Source organism: Rhododendron vialii, chromosome 6a (genome assembly GCF_030253575.1).
Source record: "Rhododendron vialii isolate Sample 1 chromosome 6a, ASM3025357v1".
NCBI classification, from domain to species: domain Eukaryota; kingdom Viridiplantae; phylum Streptophyta; class Magnoliopsida; order Ericales; family Ericaceae; genus Rhododendron; species Rhododendron vialii.
Window position 1 is genome coordinate 32,728,873 of NC_080562.1, and position 23,654 is coordinate 32,752,526.

At 36.9% G+C, this 23,654-nt stretch overlaps 3 protein-coding genes across 3 annotated transcripts; all 3 read right to left on the reverse strand.

Annotated features, from left to right (window-relative positions):
* Nucleotides 1–8,249: 8,249 nt before the first annotated feature.
* LOC131330628 (cysteine-rich repeat secretory protein 38-like) lies at nucleotides 8,250–9,196 on the reverse strand. Its single transcript, XM_058364264.1, has one exon. The coding sequence runs from the start codon at nucleotides 9,147–9,149 to the stop codon at nucleotides 8,421–8,423; it is 729 nt and encodes a 242-aa protein (XP_058220247.1). The 5' UTR covers nucleotides 9,150–9,196; the 3' UTR covers nucleotides 8,250–8,420.
* Nucleotides 9,197–11,559: 2,363 nt separating this feature from the next.
* On the reverse strand, nucleotides 11,560–12,523 carry LOC131330629 (cysteine-rich repeat secretory protein 38-like). Its single transcript, XM_058364265.1, has one exon. The coding sequence runs from the start codon at nucleotides 12,487–12,489 to the stop codon at nucleotides 11,761–11,763; it is 729 nt and encodes a 242-aa protein (XP_058220248.1). The 5' UTR covers nucleotides 12,490–12,523; the 3' UTR covers nucleotides 11,560–11,760.
* Nucleotides 12,524–19,460: 6,937 nt separating this feature from the next.
* Nucleotides 19,461–20,487, reverse strand: LOC131330630 (cysteine-rich repeat secretory protein 38-like). The gene has a single exon (XM_058364267.1). The coding sequence runs from the start codon at nucleotides 20,453–20,455 to the stop codon at nucleotides 19,727–19,729; it is 729 nt and encodes a 242-aa protein (XP_058220250.1). The 5' UTR covers nucleotides 20,456–20,487; the 3' UTR covers nucleotides 19,461–19,726.
* Between the last annotated feature and the right edge of the window lie 3,167 nt (nucleotides 20,488–23,654).

Below are 23,654 nucleotides of genomic sequence, written 5' to 3' on the forward strand. Positions count from 1 at the left end.
TCATGGAGATGAGAGAGCGTGAGTCCAATTTTAGCTAAGCCTTAAAAAGCCCATAGGTCCCAACCCTAGCCCAACAAGAGTTAGACTTATTGGCCAAGTAAATTTATCCCTATAAATATATCTCTAATTCTCTCATGTAGTATACGGCAATTTTTCCTCCTACAAGATATTGAGAGAGAATTGAGAGATTAAAAGAAGGGAGAAATTTTCTAGGGTTCCCACAAACCCTATTGGCTGATTTCTCTTGGGTCATAGGGTTGAAGATTTTTGGGGTGCAAGGAGCAAGAAGGAATCAATCTTTTCATAACCAGAAGTAGGGTTTTGTTTTTGAACTCCGAAAAGGTAAAACCCTAACCCTTCCTCATGAAACTTTACGCACATGTAAGAAGTAGATCCGAAACAATTTTTTTTTTGAAACTATATATTTTCCGCAATGGTTTTTGAGAAAAACCTAACAACAACTTCAGTGCATCCATGGTGTTAGCCTGGTGATAAAGATTTGCCTCCTCTTTAAGTCTCAAGTTCAAATGTTCTTACGTTCTATCACCAATACGGGTCTTTACCCTAAATTCAATGGGCCAGCTCCCCGCTAATATATGGTGTGATATGTGAGTATTAGTTGAGATGTTGTAAACTGGTCCAAACACTATACTTCAAAAACAATTTAAAAAAAATACAGAGAGTTAATTTGATCAACGTACAATGCGTAAAAAATTGAATTTTTAGGCAATCATGCACAAACTTGTCCCTCATGGGAATCCCAATCACCCTTGCAGTCGACTTGATCTATGGTATCTTGTCTATAGTAGGAAGAAGAAATGCACAAGCTATTTAAATGTTTAGAACTATCTTATCTTTCTTTACCTCAATTTGTTTAATTTAGAAAAACATGCTTAACTAATAATCCATGCATGGTTTGACCACGCAACTTTCATGGTAACAAACAAAATAACCAAGGTTTTAAAATTCATGGAGTTCTAGAACCAGGGAATGATCTTAATTTCTAGAAAATAAAGCCAACGTATATAAGCACTGTTAGAAGTATTATCTATCTAGAGTGTTAATTGCCCACATAGTCACATTTGTGATTAAGGACAGTTGCCCGTACTCCCATATAGCTTTAGAGGTAGACTGGTAGTTTCAAAACCTAGCTCTTTGCTCACCCTCTACTTTATTATGTTGATTTCATTATAGGAAGATTAATTTTTCATGATGGAAGGAAACTAAAAAAGGTTTCGAACGAAGGTTAAGGGTCTTTAGCCTGGTATTATATATAGCCTATGATTTCCATCTAATGAAAGAACTCAAGTCATGCATAGGTTAGACGAAACTTAAATCTAGAAAATGTGAATTTGGTGTTCTACTTGAATGCGGGAATGCGTACTTGAAGTATTCTACTCTGAGATGCAAGGATCACGATTTTGCACTATAAGGATAAAGCACTATACCCACATCATTAAATGTGCTAAATAAAATTTGTACATTAATAGAGGGAGAGATTTAATCATGTATGCTAAATGTTGAAAATTAGAGTATTTTGAGTTCTATCTATAATTAATACTAATTGTAAGAACTTTTTGAAGATGCAATAAAATTTTGGCTAGCATCCACAGTGGACTAATTAAAATTGGATAATCAAAAGTTGCCATATCAACTTTTTTTTTTTTGCTCAGCAAACGAAACATTTTATATAAACTCAAAGGGGTACATTGAGGAGAAAGTACAACAAGAAAAAAACTATCCAACCTAAGTTGGATAGAAAGAAACACCTAAAGATTGCATTACAACTTCACTTTTCGTATCCCATCAAGATACCCTTTGAAGTCCTCCAGTGTGTAAATCTTGATTTCAAACTTAGTTTTCATCCACATAGCTACTCTTGTTTTGATTAAATCTGCCACTTCCCATGCTTGAGGTGATGTATTGTTGAAAATATATCCATTCCTCCCTATCCAGATAGACCAAAGGGTTGCAGAGAAACACACCTCCCGGATACATTTCTCCAAGTTCCGAAACCTATTCTCAAACAACCAAGATGCTAGTTCAGCTAATGAAGATGGGCATGCCCACTGGATTCTCCACCAGTCCAGAATATTTGACCAAATTTCCCATGAAAATCGACAGTGTAAGAGCAAGTGTTGAGTATTCTCCACTTGCTCGCTACAAAAGGGGCATAGAGCCAATTGAGTCTCCGAAATCATATTCCTATTTAGGAGCACTGACCTTGTTGCAACTCTTCCTTGAATGGCCATCCATGAAAAAATTTCCACCTTCGGGGGGCTTAGGTTCTTCCACAGTGAGCCTAGAACAATGTTACGAGATTGAGTCCGAGTTTCCCATTGTCTATACACTGAATTTACAGAAAATATCTTGTTTGTTGTCCATATCCACAATAGCGAATCAGATTAAGGGATGGCAACGGGGCGGATCGGAGGCGGATATTGCACTATCCGAATCCGAATCCGAACCCTCCACCCGCCCTCCGAATCCGCCCCGAACTCCGAACGGATTATATTTTTGTCCTCCATCCCCGATCCGAACGGGGAACGGATATCCGAATCTGAATTTGGAAAAAAAAAAACACAGATTAGAACTCGATAAAAAAAAAAACTCAGATTGAAAAAATAAAATAAAATAAAAGTAACATGGAGAGGGAGTCTCGCTGCCGCGTTCCTGAGGGGAGATTGCCGCATCTCTCCGTTGTCGGAGGGTTTTTTTTTTAGAGAGAGGGAGGCGGGTTGGGGAGGAGAGAGAGAAGGGGGAGAAGTCATGGGCGAGGAGGGTTGTGTGAAGTGAAGTCAATTGGGTAGGAGACTGACTATTGACTAACCAAAAAATAAGAGGTATTTATATAGTCGGATATTCGGAGGTGGATCGGATATCGGATTCGGGGCGGATCGGATATCGGATTCGGGGCAGATCGGATCGGATATCGGATTCAGGGCGGATCGGATCGGAGGAAGACTTACCTCCGAATCCGATCCGATCTCCGAATTTTTTTTGAAAAATAAATCCGAATCCGCCCTTATATCCGAAAAATCCGATCCGTTCGAGACGGATAACGGATCGAATAAGGACGGATCGGCCGAGATGGCCATCCCTAATCAGATTTAGATGGGTCTAGAACCACTCCATGCAATCTTTGCTTCAGTTCCTCCAGTTCTTGACTCTCCCGCACGCGCATTCTTCCCCTAAATTGCAGGTCCCAGTCACCGTTATCCCCTCCTACAAAAACACTACTCAGAACCGCTTCTTTTTGAGTAGATCGCAAGTACATGCAGTATGGGGAAGTCATCTTTAATAGCTACATGACCCAGCCATGTATGCTCCCAAAATAGCGTGTCTCGACTTGAATTTACTTGCACTTTGAATCCCTCCCGAATAGAGAAACCAAGGCTTGAATCATTATTGCCCACTGAACAAATGTCCTTCCAAATATTAGAGGTAGAACCATTGTTTTTAATGTACGGTAGCCAACATCTCTGGTCCAAATTATATTTCCCTCGAATAACCTTAACCCAGAGTGAATCCTTCTCATTTCCAAATCACCACCACTATTTAGTCAGAAGAGCCAAGTTCTGTCGTACCAACCTCTCGACTCCTAGGCCCCCATTTTCCTTCCTCCTGGTGATCCCCTCCGAGCTAACTAGGTGCATCTTCTTTTTGTCCGGTGTATCTCCCCAAAAAAATTGTCTTTGTAGTTTCTCTTGGATCCTTACCACTGCTGATGGCATTTTGAAAAGGGACATGTAGTAAATTGGCAAGGTGCTTGAGTTGGAATTGACAAGAGTTAATCCACCCCCTGTAGATATGGTTCTTGTTCGCCAAATACTTAATCTCTTCTGAGTTCTTTCGATAACGGACTCCCATGTTTTGATCCTCCTTGGATTATCTATTTAAGGGGTTGTTAAGGTTAACAATATAAAAGTCCACAATGATATAATCAAAATTGAATAACCAAAATTTGTCATATCACTTTTTCAAACTACAAAAAACTAAAAACAAATTAATATAGATAACTTTTATTTAATAGTTTTCAAACTAATAAAAATTACTCCCTCCGTCCTTATTTAATTGTCCACTACGATTTTTCATGTATTTTCAACGGCTTATATCTCTCAACGTATATTATATTTTATGTTTTTGGAAATTATTGTCTTATAGAAAAAATTGAGATCTATCAAATAAAATCCACATTGCATATTTTTAGTAACATACGTCGAGAGATATAAGCCGTTTTGAGAATGCACGCAAAACCGTAGCGGATAATTAAATAGGGACAGAGGGAGTATTTATTAGAAATACAAAGTAATTTTTAGAAAATAATTTTTTGGAAAAAAAATTTCAAAAAAAGAAATCAGTTTTTCAATAAATTATTTTTTTCAAAAACTTTTTTTTTTTTTGAAAAAACAGTTTTGTGTAAATTTTTTTTGAAGAAACTATTTTTTAAAATAATTTTTTGACAATATGGTTGAGAGAGAGAGAGAGAGAGAGAGAGAGAGAGAGAGAGAATGGAGGAGAGATAAAGTTGTGTAATGATGAGTGTACTTAATTGGAAAGATATGAGGTTCAATAAAAATAAATAAATTTGAAAGGCTACGGGGTTCACTAATTATTGACAATAGCTTGTTAGTTTTGGTTATCCAATGATCAAAATTTGATTAGTTGTTAAAAGGTTGTTAAGTTTGGTTATTCTAATATGAGTACTTTTTTGAGCAAACATTGCTAACCTTTAGCAACATTTTGATTTTGATAGTCCACCGTAGATGCTCTAAGAAAGAGATTTTTGGCAAGAAAGTCAATCAGCTTATAATTAAAGAAATTGTGTACCTGTTTGGGCCATATTGGGGAAACCAAATGTAATTAATTACGTGTTTAATTAAAATTTAACAGGGTTAATGGATTTATTTCAGCTGGGATAAGGCCGAGCTAGGTAACGGGTGTGAGAGGATAAGTTGGTTTGTTGAGGTGGGATGCTAGCAAGGCTAGTCTGGCGAAGGGAGATCATGCTTATGGAGCTGACTCAACACACAAAAGCTAGGGGTGCAGATTGCATTTTTGAAGCTCATGAGAATCTCAATAATAAGCTAACATGAATAGCAAATGCTGAGAGTCCTATGGAGGCTTCAGATAAAGGGGTTAGAGATAGTGGAGGATATTAGGGTTAATTCGGTGGACCAATATTTGGAGCCTCTGGTGGAGGATTCTTTAGGCACAAAAACGAGTAATCTGTTGGGTGATCGAGGAGGCAATATTGATATTCCATACAATTATGAAAAAAGGGGGAAGAAAGGATAAAAGAAAGGTGAAGTCAGTTGAGGAAATCATGGGAAAGTTCAATAGAATTATCCAGAAAGAACTAAGAAGGGATCCAAGAAACGAAGGGAAAAAGGAGTTATTTTCAGATCCGCGGCTGCAGCGATTTCTCTTTCAATTTCCTCTGATGGAATCCTCAATAGGAATCGTATTTTTCTCAACGAAACTCAGGCGGTGTGGGAGTTAAACAAACCCATGGGAAAATTGGATATGATGGTGATGAAGCCGAAGTGGTTAGTAACATAGCTCATCTTGAAGAGTTTGATGAAGCAATTTATCTGAATGGCGTTGAAGAGGCTGGAGGCATTGGATAATTGACGTTGCGGAATTCACGAAGAGAATAGTTTGCGTACTATTCCAAACAAGATAGATACTCGTAGTCATGAGTAGTCCTTGAATCCACAAGAAGAGTGATAAACTCAGAAATTTTATTGATTAAAAGTTGAATAATAATTACGAGGGTTGCACCCTTATTTATATTAGTTGAGAAATTCTATTTTAGATAGGACTCTAGTAAGACAATTTTTTGGTGGTCAAAAAATTATAAAGAAGAAAAAGAAAATTAAAAGAAATAACAAAATTAAAAACTTTTCCTAAAACGGTAATAAAATCATGCCAAAACAAACGGCGTTAAAGAAAGAAAAACTCCTAAATAAAATTCTAATTCTTGTAGACCAAGAATTATTCCTAAAGAAATTGGAAAATAGAATTACTTAAGTAAAGAAACATAATATTTCTAAAGCTAAAAAGAAAATGCCTACTCAAGATTTAATTCTAGAATAACAAAATTAAGAATATAAAATCTTCTAGAATCTTGTCCTACATCAATTTTCTTTTCTTCAAGAGAACTCGTTGAAAATCTGTTATCTTCCATGCCAAAGAAATAGATACTTAGAATATTTCAAACCCTTAATTTCCTTCCAAAATTTATTTGTTGAAAAGTGTACTTGCGATGACCTCTTCTCTGCATGCTTCAACCAATTGACAAAACGTACTAAACGAATGTTGGAACCCAATCAAATTGTTGCACCCCAAGAAAATCAACAACTGAAACCTTATGTTGAAATTGATGGTTCTCTAGACTTTGATCCATTATAGAATTAGTTGGTGCCACAATATGCAAAAATCCTTCTTTATCAGTTTCAGAACTTTCCTCGTTGTTGATTCCTTCCTCAAATAGCAATAAGAAATTTCTAACTTGATTCCAAATCTTCTCTTTGCACGTACTCTTCCCTTTCATGCTACTACTGACATCAACTCTCTCGTCATCATCAACTTTCAATATGACTCTTCCACGGCTTCTAGATTATTCATCTTATCACAAATATCTGTTACAATTTTTTATCATCAACAACTTCTTCAACCCTTGGAAGAAGTGATTGTATTTTTTTTTGCTTTGACCTATATTTTTCATTTAGTAACTGCTCATAATTTCATGGTAAAAATCTTTCCATCATGCATTTTTTAATTCTTGATCTTGCACAAATATGACGCTTGTTTTGTTGATCTTGTAAAGATTGCAAGTCAATCTATCAATCTAGTGCTGGAACTGTAAGCTTTAACAACACATACCTCCACTTTTCTCCATTCGAGATTTTCATATACTCAAAAGCATCCTCAAGGTTAAGTATCCAATCTAGAATATCCTCAAAATATTCACAACCACTAAATTTAGGTAAATTGTTATAATACTTGAAATTTTGTTGTCGCTTTATCAACTGATAATCATCATGGTTCTAAAAAAGCTTGCCTTCAAATTCCTTCCTATTATCGTAGTAGTGGTAATAAGAATATCATTGGGAGACGTTTTGGTGAATAGATTGGTTGCAGACAAATCCCTCAACGCGGTTCCTATTCTGGTTAAGAGGTCGGCGGTGGGCAAATCCCTTCGCACGATCCTCTCCTCACCCCGTTATGGCCTTTGGTTGACGTATAAAGTCAACGCTCGCAATAGTCCTCGGATCTATGCCAACTACACGCTTCGATCCTGCAACTGTACTTTTTGATCCTCCATCATCTTTCTTAGGTCAACAATCCCACGATCAACGTCAATGGGTGTGCCATCAACTGTATTTGGTGTCATCGAACTAAGCAAAGTAATCTTGCTCTGATACCACTTGACACAATGGAATTCACAAAGAGAATAGATTGCATACTATTTCAAACGAGATAGGTACTCATAGTCACGAGCAGTTCTTGAATCCACAAGAAGAGCGATAAACTCAGAGATTTTATTGATAAAAAGTTGAATAATAATTACGAGGGTTGCACCCTTATTTATACTAGTAGAGTAATTCTACTTTAGGTAGGACTCTAGTAAGATAATTCTTGGAAGTCAAGAAATTATAAAGAAAAAAATTAAATAAAAAGAATTTAAAAAATTAAATTTTTTTCCTTAAACGGTAATAAAATCATGCCAAAACAAGCGGCATTAAAAAAAGAAAAACTCCTAAATAAAATTCTAATTATTGTAGACCAAGAATTATTCCTAAAGAAATTGGAAAATAGATGAATTACTTAAATAAACATAATATTTCTAAAGCTAAAAAGAAAATTCCTACTCAAGATGTAATTCTAAAATCATAAAAATAAGAATCAAAACTCTTCCAGAATCTTGTCCCACATTACTAATTTCTCAAGAATAAAGAGGATCTTGGACTTGATCAAAGGGACACATGGCAACAAAAGAGGAGTTTCTCAGAGAACATGGGTAGAAGATGTGCATAGTGGAATTTGTTTCTCTTCAGCGACTCCAGGAGACAGTTAATGCAGGATAATCATGTGAAATTGATTGGTTGTCAACTTTATATACTACAATTGCATAGACATCCAATATGGAACTGCTCATTATCAACTTTACATACTACTAGTACTTGAATAGACATCCAGTACTCACGTCACTTATATAAGAACAGTTCTCTAGATCACAACTCTGCATGGGACCATATGGAACTGCTCATTATCAATCTTCCACTTATTCAATACACAAAATATTCCAACATACAATGAGGATGAGATATGCCCAACCTTAAGTTTTCGGTGTTTCTATAACACACTTATTCATACATACGGAGTACTATCTAGGAACAATGAATACATTTTCCCTAGGCGTTGACAAAAGGGTAAATCTCATAACGCACATTACAACTACCACCCACAACTCTCCCTCCTTCTTTCCCATCACAACAGCTCGGAAGCTCACCAATAGCCCCATCAATACACTTCTTACAATCAACACTAGAAAGATCTCTGGCACACTGAACTAACCCATAAAGCTTCTTCGATTCCTCTATCTCCATCTCTCCGGTAGCAAACATTTTTGAGCTGACATAAGCTTCTCCCGCCAACTTACCCAATAACTCTTTGGTCTTTTGATTGAAATATAAAGGATCACTCACATTTCGCAAATTCCACATGTAAAATTTGTTTTTGTTATCAACTTTCCCAAAAAACTCGAGGTTAGAGTATTTCAACATACAGTAATCATACCATATGATTGCTCCTTTATTGTACTGGCAACGTTTTCGTATCTCAGTCTCTGCCTCGGCAACACAGGCTTGGCAGTCAGTCGTTTTGACGTCACCTCGACAGAGAGCGAGGCCGTAGGCCTGGTTTTGGCTCAGGCCCAACGAGCCAAAACCAAACCCGGTTTTCGGGGTTGTGTAGTCGAGATAACTCATGAGCTTGTTCAAGTTCATTTCATAAGGGCTGTTGGGATTGAAATTTTCGGAGCTTGAGCAGAAATGATAGAGGGGGTTGGTTGCGAGGGCGAGTTGGAGGAGGAGAAAAAAGGAGAGCAGGTAGAGAGGAGAGAGAAGCCTTGAGGAAGACATGGTGTGGAAGAGTTTGACGATGAGGGAGATGGGTAATTAAATCCCCCGGCGTATTGCTGCGTTTTATAGGTGGGTAATCTGAAGGGTCAGAAGCAAATGTCAAAGGGTAACTTTTTCTCTTCTTCTTTTTTTTTTTTCTAGATTCGGATGCCGTCAAACTGTGCTAATAAGATAATGCGGGGGAGTTGGTGCCGCACTTCGTGGACTTCTTCAGCAATTATATTTTATAAATTTAACAATAGCCTTAACTCTGAAACAACTTCAGCGCATCCATGGCATTGGCCTGGTGATAAAAGATTTGCTAGCTCCCGCTCGTAGGTCTCAAGTTCAAACCTTCTTACCTTTTATCACCTATACGGGTTTTTATCCTAAATTAAATGATCTAGCTCCCCGCTAATATATGGTGTGATATAAGAGTATTAGTTGAGATGTCGTAAGTTGGTCTGAATACTCTATTTTAAATTAAAAAAACAGGTACCAGAGAGAGAAAGAGAGAGAAATGATTTGGACAACGTGGGGAAATGCTAGTAACGATTGCCTATAGAAGAAAGTTTTCTAATTTTGTAAAGGTCAAACATGGAGATATGATAGCCACTCCCCCATTAGCATTGTGCAATGCGTAAATAATTGAATTTTTAGGCAATCTTGCACGAAAGAGTCCCTAATGGGAATCCCACTCACCCTTTGCACTCGACTTGTTCGTTGGTTTCTAGATTGTTTAGCTATTTAAATGTTTAGAACTATCTTATCTTTCTTTACCTCAATCTGTTTTGGTAAAAAAAAGAATGCTAAAATACTAATCCAAGGTTTGACCACACAACTTGCATGGTAACAAACAAAATAACCAGGGCTTGAAAATTAATGGAGTTCTAAACCAGGGAATGCTCTATCTAGAAAATAAAGCCAAGGTAATCATTGTTAGAAATATTTTCTATCTAGTGCTAAATGCCCCACTTAGTTACATGGGTAATTAAGTAAGAATAGTTGCCCCTTCCCATATAGCTTTAGTGGTAGATTGGAAGTAATTTCAAAATAGCTCTTTGCTCACCCACTAGTTGATTATATATGTTGTGTTCATTATAGGAAGATTAAATTTTCATGATGGAAGGAAACTAAAAAAGGTTTCTACAAAAGGTTTTGGGTCCCCAGCCTAGCATTATATGTAACCTATGATTTCCTTCCAATCGAGACACTCAAGTCATGTATAGGTTAGAAGACAACTAAATCTAGAGAATATGAATTTGGTGTTCTACGTGAATGCTGGGATGCGTAGTAGACAGTACTCTACTCTGGGATGGAAGGATAACGATTTTGCACTGTGTGGATAGAGCACTATACCCACATCATTAAATGTGCTAAATAAAAATTTGAACATTAGTAGAGCGAGAGATTTAATCATGTATGCTAAATGTTGAAAATTAGAATATTTTGAGTTTTATCTCTAATACTAGTGGTAAGGACTTTTTGAAAATCCAACAATGTTTTGGCTAGCATCATAAGAAAGTGATTTTTGGCAAGAAAGTCATTCAGCTTATAAGTAAAGAAATTGTATACTCCTTGAGGTTAGGGGAAGTAAATACATTTTTCTTGGCTTATATGAATATTGGATAAGGTTTTACTCGATCGATGCCCAATCAATCAGATATGAAGCATTAGAAAGTTACAAATAAAGGTTATGAGATACTTATAAAGAACAAAAAACTATCTAAGTTGATTTAATGCAGGCTAATCATGTGAAATTGATTGGTTGTCAACTTTATATATTATTGCATAGACATCCAATTCAAACTGTTTTTTTTTTTTTTGCTATGAAAGTATTAATTAGGGGGAGTTATGCATAAAACTAAATAGCAGGCTCGTCTCAATATTGTCAACATTGGATTCACTATGAAGTTTATTTCGGCTACAGTTTTTTGCTCTAAGATACTAGAATAAAGCAGAATAAAGTACATTGACATCATAACATAAGTACCTCACAAAAGTCAAATAGTAACTTATTTTTTGTCTTTATATTAAAAAAAATTACATTTGTTAATTTTGCGTCAAATATTTGTTAGTTTTACTTATTTTTGTCTTTCTAAAAAAGTTGTGAATTAAAATGACTGCGCGCAAAAGGCCACATTGTTCTTTATTTTAATTTGGTAAACACAATACTGGAGACGTGATAACTTATGCTATTATGCACTTTTGGAGGTTAGCAAAGTGGCCGAAGACCGAGTTGTCACAATTTCGAGAGCCAAAAATTAATGCGAAGCTATAAACATATGATTTTGTTGAATGGTCACAATGCTAGCATCCAGTGCACGAGACAACAAAAAAATGTCGAAGTAAATATTTTCTATTGGCCCGTGCATCGAACGGAGATAACGCTAATAGGTACTATAAGAAAGTCACCATTACTGAATTAGGAAAAACTCCCTGGAAAGTGAATTGTGTAATGTAGAATATTCACGATCAAATGGAACTGCTCAGGTATCAATACATAGAAAAATGTAAACCAAAAAATGCAATATTCCAACATACAAAGAGGATGGGGTATGCCCAACCTCAAGTTTTCGGTGTTCTATATAACACACACTTATTCATATCTAAGAACAAAGATACACTTTCTCTAGGCGTGGACAAAAGGGTAAATCTCATAACCCACTTTACAACTCCCGCCCACAACTCTCCCTCCTTCTTTCCCATCACAGCAGCTCGGAAGCTCACTAATAGCCCCATCGATACACTTTTTACAATCAACACTAGAAAGATCTCTAGTACACTGAACTAACCCATAAATCTTCTTTGATTCCTCTATCTGCATCTCTCCGGTGGCAAACATTTTTGAGCTAACATAAGCTTCCTCCGCCAACTTACCCAATAACTCTTTGGTCTTTTGATTGAAATATGAAGGATCACTCACATTTCGCACATTCCACATGTAAAATTTGTTTTGGTTATCGATTTTTCCAAAAAAGTCGAGGTTAGAGTATTTCAACTGACAGTAATCATACCAAATGACAGCTCCTTTATTGAACTGGCAACGTTTACGTATCTCCGTCTCTGCCTCGGCAACACAGGCTCGACAGTCAGTCATGTTGACGTCACCTCGACAGAGAGCGAGGCCGTAGGCCTGGTTTTGGCTCCAGCCCATCGAGCCAGAACCGAACCCAGTCATCGGGGTTTTGGAATAGAGGTAACTCATGAGCTTGTTCAAGTTCATTTCATAAGGGCTGTTTGGAATGAAATTTTCGGAGCTTGAGCAGAAATGATAGAGGGGGTTGGTTGCGAGGACGAGTTGGAGGAGGAGAGAAAAGGAGAGCAGATAGAGAGGAGAGAGAAGTCTTGAGGAAGACATGGTATATGGAAGAGTTTGATGATGTGGGAGGTGGATAGTTAAATCCCTCGGCGTATTGCTGCGTTTTATAGGTGGTTTAATCTGAAGGGCCAGAAGCAAAGGTGACTTTTCTTCTTCTTTTGTTTATTCCCGTCAAACTGTGCTAATAAGATAATGCAGCCGGGGAATTGGTGCCGCACTTCGTGGACTTCTTCAGCAATTATATTTGATAACTTTAATCGGAAACAACTTCAGTGCATCTCTTATATATATCTCCATGGCATTGGCCTGGTCATAATCCATCATAGGTCTCAAGTTTAGATCCATTGATGGTATCCAGTTAGTTGTGGATCTCGACCTAGCTCAGAAGGCTAAAGAAACGGGAAAATGAAATTGGAAGCAGAAGTCGGCTAAGAAAATGTTGGGCAATCCTAAATCTAAGAAGAAAGTAGGAAGAAAGAAGAAAAATGCATTGTGTTTAGATCAATTTGGGATTGTTGCTGCGGCTTTATCCACTTTTTCCGAAAGCACTAACAGGTTTCATCTTGATGATGTAAAGGCTACTCGTGTCTACTGATAAAATCTTGGGTGAATATTATTTGGATGTTGATGAAGAAGCTTTAAGTAAATACATGATTGATCCTTAGTCATCTCATGAGCAGGTTTTGTTTTAAATGCCTTTTGGCTTTGGTTGGATCTTGGGTGTCCGTCTCTTTTTGGGTTTTTTGGCCTCAATTGACTTCTTGTAATCCATGGGTGGTTTTTTTTTTTCCATTATAGTTCGTGGTGGCCATATGATTGTTCGAGTTCTTTTTTGATCTATTTGATGCCTCGTTGATTCTTTTAATTTTTGTAATCTGTTTTCGAAGATTAATGACTAAAACCTTTTTACAATCTATCACCCATTTATGGTCTTTATCCAAAATTCAATGGGCTAACTCCCCACTAATAAATGGTGTGATATGCAGATATTAGTCGAGATGTTGTAAACTGGGGCGCTGTTTGTCGTTTGTTTTACTTGTTGTCGATGGTCAACAGAGAAATATTCTAAGTGCTGGAATGTGGATATTTGTGGTGTTGGAGTTTGATTTCTTGCCATATTTCAGGATTTCTCTGGAAGCAAACGTAATGAAGTGAATGAAAATGGAAGAAGAATAACAAATGAACTTTATTATACTTCAAAGTAGAAGTCGATCGACAGTAAGAACACAGTCGAGTGGACGGTTACGTTGCAAGCTACTCCTAAAGCAAGTAAAGTACAGATAAAAAGTATAAGCCTTTGAACAATTGAATGGGGGTTCAAAACATCTTTCATTCTTGTATTTATAGGCTGCCACTTTGACTTGAAATTCTAACTGGATGGATTCCCTCTTCTGATTTGAATCAAGTGGTTACTCTTCTTGCTCTTCCTCATCTTTCTCCACGATCTGGGTGTGGTAGTTATTTCTCTCATCGTGCACTTCTTCAATTGCCCCATAACCACGTTCTAGATGTGTTTCGCTTGTGTTTTGTCCAGCCACCACGTGTCCCTGACTGTATGCACGTCTTCAAGTACTAGTCGATTAGTCCATCTTGTGTGCTGTCACACTGTCAAATTAGCTTGTTGACTGTTGCCACGTATCACTAGTCGACTCAATCGACTTCAGTAACCAACTTACTAAAATATGGTGTAAACAGGCGCGTGTACGAATATTGTACTTGAAATTAAAGAAAACTAGAGAGAGAGATCGTTTGATCAACGTGGGGAAATGCTAGTCACTATTCCCTATAGAAGAACGTTTTATAATTCTTTAAGGTCAAACATGGAGATATGATAACCACGCTCCCCCATTAGCATTCTGCAATGCGCAAATAATTGAATTTTTAGGCAATCATGCACAAAAGAGTCCCCAATGGGAATCCCACTCACCCTTTGCACTCGACTTGTTCTATGGTTTCTAGATTGCCTTTAATGTTTAGAAGTTCTAAATTAGAACTATCTTCTCTTTCTCTTTACATAAAAAAAAGGTTTAGTGGTAGACTGGTAGTTTCAAAAGCTACTTAATTGCTCACCCACTACTTTGTTATATATGTCGAGTTCATTGCTGGAAGATTAATTTTTCGTGATGGAATTAAGGAAACTAAATAAGGTTTCCAAAAGAAGGTTAATGGTCCCTAGCCTGGCATTATATACCGTCTATGATTCCATCAAATCAAGGCACTAAAGTCATGCATAGATTGGAAGACGCACCTAAATCTAGAGAATGTGAAATTTGGTGTTCTACTTGAATGCAGGGGATGCGTACTAGTTAGTACTGTACTCTGGGATGCAAGGATCATGGTTTTGCACTATGTGGATAAAGCATTATACCCACATCGTTAAATATGTTAAATAAAAATTTAAACATTAATAGCAGGAGAGATTTAATCATGTATGCTTAGTGTTGAAATTAAAGTATTTTGAGCTCTATCGCTGACAATAAGGGTAAGGACTTTTTGAAGATCCAATAAAGTTTTTGGCTAGCATCATAAGAAAGAGATTTTTGGCAACAAAGTCATTCAGCTTATAAGTAAAAAAAAATTGTATACACATTGGTGTTAGTGAGAGTAAATACATTTTTCTTGGCTTAAATGAATATTGGATAAGGTTTTACCCAATCGATGCTCAATCAATCAGATATGAAGCATCAGAAAGTTGGAAATAAAGGTTATCAGGTACTTATAGAGAACGAAGAACTATCAAAATTGATTTAATGCAGGCTAATCATGTGAAAAAAAAAAGAAGAAAGAAATTGATTGGTTGTCAACTTTATATACTACTATTGCATAGAAATCCAATTCAAAGTGCATTTTTTTTTTTTGCTATGAAAACATTAATCAGTGGGAGTTATGCAAGAAATTAAATAGTAGGCAGAAGGTATCCAGATTGTCGACATTGTATTGAGACCATTATGAAGTTTACTTCGGCTACAGTTTTTTTTCTCTAATTAAGATACTAAAGATTAAATCGGAATAAAGTGCACTGACATAAGTACCTCATTAGGGTATCTCCAATGGTATAACAAAAATTGGATAATCAAAACTTACCACTTCCTCTTTTGGTTAACCATTTAACGAGTTGCCCCAATCAAAAATTCATTCTTATAGTAGAGAAAGAGAGAGAGTTTTACTTGCCTAATCAACACAGGCTTTAGAAAAATTCACACCTCTCGGTTGATTCTAGATGCGTGTTGATGCATATCTAACTTTTTGCCCACTCCATTGGCGCCGCTTCAATCAATATATACTAGCTAGACCAGTACTACAGCCGCTTCAACACTGGCAGCTCCACCCTTTGGGTTGGGTGAACACACCCAAAAAAAAATTCTTGAACTTTATCAGACTAATTTTATTATAGGCCTTATTTGAACACTCATTAATCCTATATTATGAACATCATAGTTGAACACCTAATATAATTAATAGCCAAAATTAAGGTACATGTTCCTAATGGCAAGAATTTTTTTTAAAAGAAAAATATGAATTATGGTTTATTGAAATCGCCATCGTGCTCAGACTCTTCTTTTTGAACGACTGGTAACTCTATATTTCCATAAAGAAGAGAACATGGTCTAGAAGGAGCCACGCCAACCTATTCGCCATTATTTTCCCTAAAAGAATGTTAGTACATCTATGAGCCAATATAATCCTCCTTGGCTGAAAATTTAAAATTTTTGTCAGGAACAATTGCAAAATCTTATGTATTTTTATGTTTTCTAATCACACTATTCATATTAATATAGAATGAAATTTGTGTACATGCTGCTGGGTGATAGATTAAAATAATTTTTTGAATAACTTTTTTAAAAATTTCCGGAGCTAACCACTACACTTCAAGTGCTGTATAGGCAAAAATTCACGAAAGATACACCCGATTCTCGCGGTGTGACATTCCATGCTTTCGGTACCACCATTTAAAACCGTGGGTTTTGGTCCTCGTTTAAACAGGTTCAAGTCAAATGGGTTAAGTGGAGCTAGTGTCATGTGTAATGAAAGAAAAGAAAGCTGGGAGTCTCACACTGGAAGTATGAATACATGTGCGACGTCTATCACGGTTTGCAAAGCCACAACCATGAACAAAGGCCTATAATTACAGAGACTTTGACCAATTTGGTTCCTATCACATCATGTGCAAGTTTTCAACTGCTTTTTTTTCTAGGATAAAGGCAGGTTTGTTAGCTATAGTAACTGAGGTTTGAACCGCTATCAAATGAAATGCGAAATTGAACTCATTGTGAAACTATCTTAAGACCCACGAGCAAGTACTGAAACTTTTACGAGGCCAAGTTGAAACCAAGCAAGATTGATGAACAAAAGAACTCCAAAAAAAAAAAGTTACACTATTAACTGCATGGAAAGGTTCAACTATTAGCTGCACAGACATCTATTGCGAATTGAAGTGTGCGAGGTCCGAAATTTTTGGAAACACTTGCAAACTCTTTTTTTTTTTTGTTTTCTTGCTAAGCCAAAAGGTTGGAAAGGGAAGACCAGAGTGCAACCCTCCTCACTGAAGAGGGACTCCTAACCGCTATAGTTTGTTCAGCCAGTGAGCCAGTACCACCTATTGAAGGAATCAATTAAACTCATTGAGGCGTCCTTTCGGAGTACCCTTTACCCATGGGTGGTTAGTCCATCACCACAGCCCCACCAAGGTGGAAGTTGGACAATTAATAGTGCCTAATACACAACGTTTGGTTCACATGAACTACTACCTGGATTCAAACTCGCAGCCCAGTGGATTTTGGGTGTTTCACTCTCACACCACTTGCCATCTTGGCAATCACCTCGAACACTTCCAAACTAACTAGCAAGGTAATACACCCATTAGAGCACCTAAAAAATATGCATATTCACCAAATCACTAACACACTGGTAGGAGATATGCTCTTTGATTTTAAACAAATCCATATCCCACCATATTCTAATCTGATAGGTGCTTAAAAATGCACCCATTTAATTTCTTTAACCCATACTTTGCTTGTCAATCTATATAGTTACTTGGGTACTTAATTTTTATGCCGTTTTTATGACTGCAGGTCACTCAAGTCGTCGGCTTAGAATTGGATACTTTAAATCGGAGAATTAAAGATTCGAAGATGTGACCGGATGCGGTTCGGGAAAGCCCAATCCATGAGTAATGAAGGAAGTTCAATCCTAGAAGAGTTGGAATGCTTGGAGACTTTGAATCGATCTAGGAAATTTAAACCCAAACACATTTTGAAAGAAAATCATTCAAATACGGGGTTGGAAAGAAATCTGGACAGCCTTCAGTATTTTGGTCATATCTTTTAGCTCAAGTATCAGATTTAGGCAAGGTCTGCAGCATTGGAAAGCAAATTAATTCAATTTTCTACAACTTTCCAGTTTATGGGTTTTTCCAAATTCTGTAAAATCCCGTTACAAATTCAGAACGTTTCGGAGGTCGAAAATGGGCTGGAAGCTGACTGTATAAGGCAAAAACGGGACGGTTGGGGAGTTTAGGTTGGGATTCGACTTCCAGCAAAACAGGTTTTACCAAAGGAAGGAACTTTGGTTTTCTGCAGGATTTCTTGTCAAGAAAACACTTTCAGAAAAATCAATTTCATTTTCCTGTACTTCACTTCACTTGCACTTTTATTGGAAATCCATTTCCCACATAACATTCCCGACAACGAAACGGACTAGTGTGACGGTTCGTGCTGGGATATATAGTCCATGCCGATTGAACTCAATATATTTTCTTGACGAGTGTCGGAAGGGATTGAAGCTCTAATGATAGTATTTAATGGTTCGAATATTGTTAAACCTTGCCTCTGCACATCGTTGTTAATTACATGGTCGGGGTCAAAGTGGATTCCAAACCATAGATTGCCCGTCTCTCCAATTTTTACTTTGTCCACTTCTTTTAGAGAGTAGGAAAAGTTCGAGTTGTTTGGAAGAGCTAAAGAGTGCAACCCTTCTTAGAGACAACGATCTTGACAAGGAGGAGTGAAATTAAAAGGATTCAATGGATAGTTTCTCAAAGGATTTTAGAACTCCTTATGTTTCAGAGCTTTTGAAAGAACTAGTAACTAATGGTATACCCCAAGAGAAAAATGTTTTGGGTAGTCATTTTGGTGGAATCAAATTCCTACCCCTAATCTTTAATGTTCGATGTATCTTAAGCCATGTTTTTTTTTTTTGTAAGTTCTAAAGCCATGTTGTCGGCCGGTCGATAAGGAAGGTGTAAAATTTAATTGTGATGTATGAGTAGACAATGTCGAATTGAACTAGAGTTTTTTTAGCGTACTCATTTTCCCTCAAGTAATTCAGGAAGCAAATTGGAGTCAAAATCGCTTATCATTTAAAGCCACATAAAACCTAAGTAAATATAATGTGACTCGAAAGTTGAAGGAGCATTATGGACACCAATGTTACTGTGATATTTGTCTCGGTACATTGTTTTTTTTATTCATTTCCCGTACCATGAAACTTGTACTTAATTATACAGACAAAGGTCGAAGTGAACAATTAGATTTTTTGTCTTTATTAAAAAAAACACATTTATTAATTTCGCGTCAAATTTTGGTTGATTAATGGTTTGTCTCGATGAGAGGAATCGGAAAAGTAAAAATTTGTGATCCAAACTCAAATTTTTTTTAAATAAAGTCAAAAAAATCAGGCTTTTATAGAGAAAAAAAAAACAAATGCAAAAAAAAATTGAATAAAAAAAAAAAAAGTCAAGTGGCTTATATAGCCAAAACAACCCTAAATGACAACAGTGCATTGATGCTACGATTCAAAAGTTTAGTTCGAGATTAATTTAGATTAACTTTGAAAACAGAGATAATAGATCTTAATTTTGCAAAATAAATGTTTCCTATGATTTCAATAACAACACGAATTAACTAGTGATGTTCTTTGCACACATTGTAGGTTTTCAATTGTTCCATGCAAACATTGAACAAGTTGATCATAATAAAGATTTGAGCGTCCAAACAATTTAACATGATACATGATTTAATTAGTATTGTAGCACGCTATTATATTATCTTCCCGTAGAATAGGCAAACGGTCATTTCCTGTCTACAACACGTATATTCCATGCGCATCGCACGTGCTCTTTTGCTAGTACATAAAAAAAAAATGTAAACAAAAAAAATGCATTATTCCAACATACAAATAGGATGGGAAATACCCAACCTCAAGTTTTCGGTGTTCGATCGATAACACACTTATTCATACATACTATATAGCTAAGAACAATATTGATACATTTTCTCTAGGCGTTGACGAAAGGGTAAATCTCATAACGCACGTTACAACTTCCACCCACAACTCTCCCTCCTTCTTTCCCATCACAACACCTCGGAAGCTTACCAATAGCCCCATCGATACACTTCTTACAATCAGCACTAGAAAGATCTCTGGTACATTGAACTAACCCATAAAGCTTCCTTGATTCCTTTATCTCCATCTCTCCGGTAGCAAACATTTTTGAGCTACCATAAGCTTCTTCCGCCAGCTTACCCAATAACTCTTTGACCTTTTCATTGAAATATAAAGGATCACTCACATTTCGCACATTCAACAAGGAAAATTTGTTTTGGTTATCGATTTTCCCGATAAAGTCAAGGTTAGAGTATTTCAACATACAGTAATCATACCAAATGACTGCTCCTTTATTTAACTGGCAACGTTTTCGTATCTCCGTACCTGCCTCGGCAACACAGGCTAGACAGTCAGTCGTTTTGACGTCACCTCGACAGAGAGCGAGGCCGTAGGCCTGGTTTTGGCTCAGGCCCAGCGAGCCAGAACCGAACCCGGTTATCGGGGTTTTGGAATAGAGGTAAGTCATGAGCTTGTTCAAGTTCGTTTCATAAGGGCTGTTGGGAGTGAAATTTTCGGAGCTTGAGCAGAAATGATAGAGGGGGTTGGTTGCGAGGGCGAGTTGGAGGAGGAGAGAAAAGGAGAGCAGGTAGAGAGGAGAGAGAAGCCTTGAGGAAGACATGGTGTGGAAGAGTTTGACGATGAGGGAGATGGGTAATTAAATCCCTCGGCGTATTGCTGCGTTTTATAGGTGGTTTAATCTGAAGGGTCAGAGGCAAAGGTGAAGGTCAAAGGGTGACTTTTTTCTTCTTTTTTTTCGATTGGGATGTTGTCAAACTGTGCAAATAAGATAAAGCGGGAAAGTTGGTGCCGCACTTCGTGGACTTCTTCAGCAATTACAGTGTATTTGATAACTTTCACGACCTTTACTCGGAAACAACTTCGGTGCATGCATGTCCTTACAGTTAGTAAGATATATCTCCATGGCGTTGGCATTGTGACAAAAATTTGCTTCCTCATAGGTCTCAAATTCAAACCTTCTAACGTTCTATCACCCATATGGGTTTTTATTCTAAATTCAATGGGCTAACTCTCCGCTAATATATGGCGTGATACACGGGTATTAACCGAGATGTCGTAAGCTAGTCCGGATACTCTACCTGAAATTAAAGAAAACCAGAGAGAGAGAGATCGTTTGATCAACGTGGGAAAATTAATGCTAGTTACTATTCCCTATAGAAGAACGTTTTATAATCCTTAAAGGTCAAACATGGAGATATGATAACCCCCATTAGATTAGTACAATGCGTAAATAATTGAATTTCAATCACCCTTGCACTCGACTTGTTCTATGGTTTCTAGATTGTCTAGCTATAATACCAAGAAGAAATGCATGTTTAGAACTATCTTATCTTAAGTTCTTTACCTCGATTTTTTTTTGAAGAAGAAAAATTAATTCTTAAATACTAATCCATGGTTTGACCGCGCAACTTGCATGTGGTAACAAACAAACTAACTAACGAGGGTTTGAAAATTGATAGGAGTTTTTTTTTTTTTTTTTTTTTTTTGGTAAAGAGAGATTTCATTATCAAAAGGGACAAGAATACAAGAAACAAAGGGGCATACCCCAGGAAAAGTCTAGCTACCTACTAGAAAACAAGTCAGGAACACCAAACTAAAAAACAAGAGCCTAAGAGCCCGTTTCAGAACATTTTCTTAAAAAATAAGTACTTATTTCACATTTTCAAACTAAAAAATAATGTAAATGAAAAATAATTTTTTGATTTTGTTTACACCGTATTAAAGATTTCAATGAGATCTTTCAAACAAGATCTATATTGCATATTTTTAGATTTCAATAAGCCCATCATTTTTGAGCTTGAAATTATTTTCTTAAAAAATAAGTACTTATTTCACGTTCCGGAACGGGGCCTAACTACAGCCAGTTACAAAATATGTTCTGAAATGTTCCAAGCTCTACACAAAGCTCTATTAACAATGCTACGACCATAATTTCGCCAAGAAGATGCCCTATCCCGCACATCCTTGACAATAATATCATAGATGGCATCCGAAGTGTACTGCTTGTTGCCAAAAACAATGTCATTCCTCGCCTTCCAAATGTAGTACACTGTACCCGCCATTGCTAACTTGTAGAGGGCAGATAAAGGACATTTCTTCTTGAGGTACTGAATAGCCCAACCTATTTCTTGCCCCCATTCTGTTGGACTTCTAGAAATGCTAAACATATGAAGAATTTTACCCCAAATGCATGCTAAGAAAAAATTGATGGAGGTTTTAACCATGGAAAGTTCTTTCTATAAAATAAAGCCAACGTAAGCACGCATTAATTGTTAAATGGCCCACTTAATTGTTGTTTCGCTATTTTGGTTTGTGCTGCTTTTGCTGGTGTGCTGGTTTATGTTTTTCTGCTCTAGTTTGCTAAAGAATTAACAAGGCTGCAATGCTCTGTTTTTTGCTGTTTAGTGCCCTGCCTCAGTTTTCTCAACTGGCATGGTTTCCTCAGGAGTCGCGATGGAAAGGCTTTGGTGCTGGAAGTTTGGAGCTGGAATTAAAGGATGCAATCTTCAGATTCCAGTACTATTAGTTTTTTGAATTCCTGTTTGTCTATTTTGTTTTGACTGCAACATTGGAACTAGGAGATGTATTTTGGTTGGCATCTTACCAATCCTTGTTATTTGCGAGGGTGCCAACTTAGTTGGGAATCTCCTGCCCTGTTGGGATGCCGTCATGCTCCAAATCCGCTTTATCTTTGTAATACGTTATCCAAAGATTAACAAATTTCTTTTTGATGATTAAAAAAATAACTACATTTTAGTTAAATCATAAATGTCTATTCTCTCCCTTGACCCGTTTCCTATCCCTTTCAAATTTAATAGTCCATAACAACAATTTTTCTAACTCGGATAGTCTCTCATGAATAAAGATTGGTCTCATGAATAAAGATGCAAGCAATGTGATATTGAGGCCCAAAGAGGATGGAAGCTATGCGTCTAAGTAACTCATTTTCATTCATATATACCATTCTTGTGCAAGATAAATGTTACAGTAACTTGCTATGTACCAGGAATCCGACTTGTATTTCCTTGAGTTCGACTTCCGCAGAGAAGCCTAGCCAAGCCAAAATCTGAATATTTGGGACTTGTAGATTCTTTTTTCTTTCTTTTTTTGCCATTCTTTAAACCTACTAGGGGATTTATCTAGCAAAATGTTGCTTCCTTCTTCTTTTTCTCTTTTGTGCGTAACGTGGTGCGTTAACTGAAACTAGGCAGCATTACAAAGTCCAGCATATCCAACCCCTCTACCGAAATGCTACTAGCTTTTAAATCACGATGAATGATCCTGAACTGAGAATCTTCATGTAGATAAAGTCGACCTCGAGCAATTCCAACAACGATTTTTGTATCTCTGTTCCCGTCCCAAACATTCTCGTCTGCTTTTATCTACACAACCCAAGCATAAGATTTTAACCTACGATTACAGAGGATTTTTTTAATTGTGAAAAGGAAAGAAAAAGGAGTGAATATGTACCGTTTAAAAGTTTGTCCAAGCCAGGCAGGAATTCATGGACAATTAACTTCTCTTTTTCTTCTAAGCAGAAACCTATAGCTTTACCAGGTTTCAATACATTAGTTTTGCAACAAACATTACTTCTGTACTGAATCTGAGTTCCCCTAGTCCCCGTCCAGACTTAGGCGAAAGTCTCTTCACTGCTATTTCCCGTCCGTTAGACAGCTTTCCCTGGGGAGGTATACAGGTTTGCCTCATGTCCACCTTATGCGCATGCGCAGAGAGAGAGAGAGAGAGAGAGAGAGAGAGAGAGAGATTTAGAAAAGGGGAAAACAAATAAGGTGCCTTGC

Coding starts and splice junctions, on each gene's coding strand:
- LOC131330630 (XM_058364267.1), bottom strand. CDS start 20,455: ATGTCTTCCTCAAGGCTTCTCTCTCCTCTCTACCTGCTCTCCTTTTCT.
- LOC131330628 (XM_058364264.1), bottom strand. CDS start 9,149: ATGTCTTCCTCAAGGCTTCTCTCTCCTCTCTACCTGCTCTCCTTTTTT.
- LOC131330629 (XM_058364265.1), bottom strand. CDS start 12,489: ATGTCTTCCTCAAGACTTCTCTCTCCTCTCTATCTGCTCTCCTTTTCT.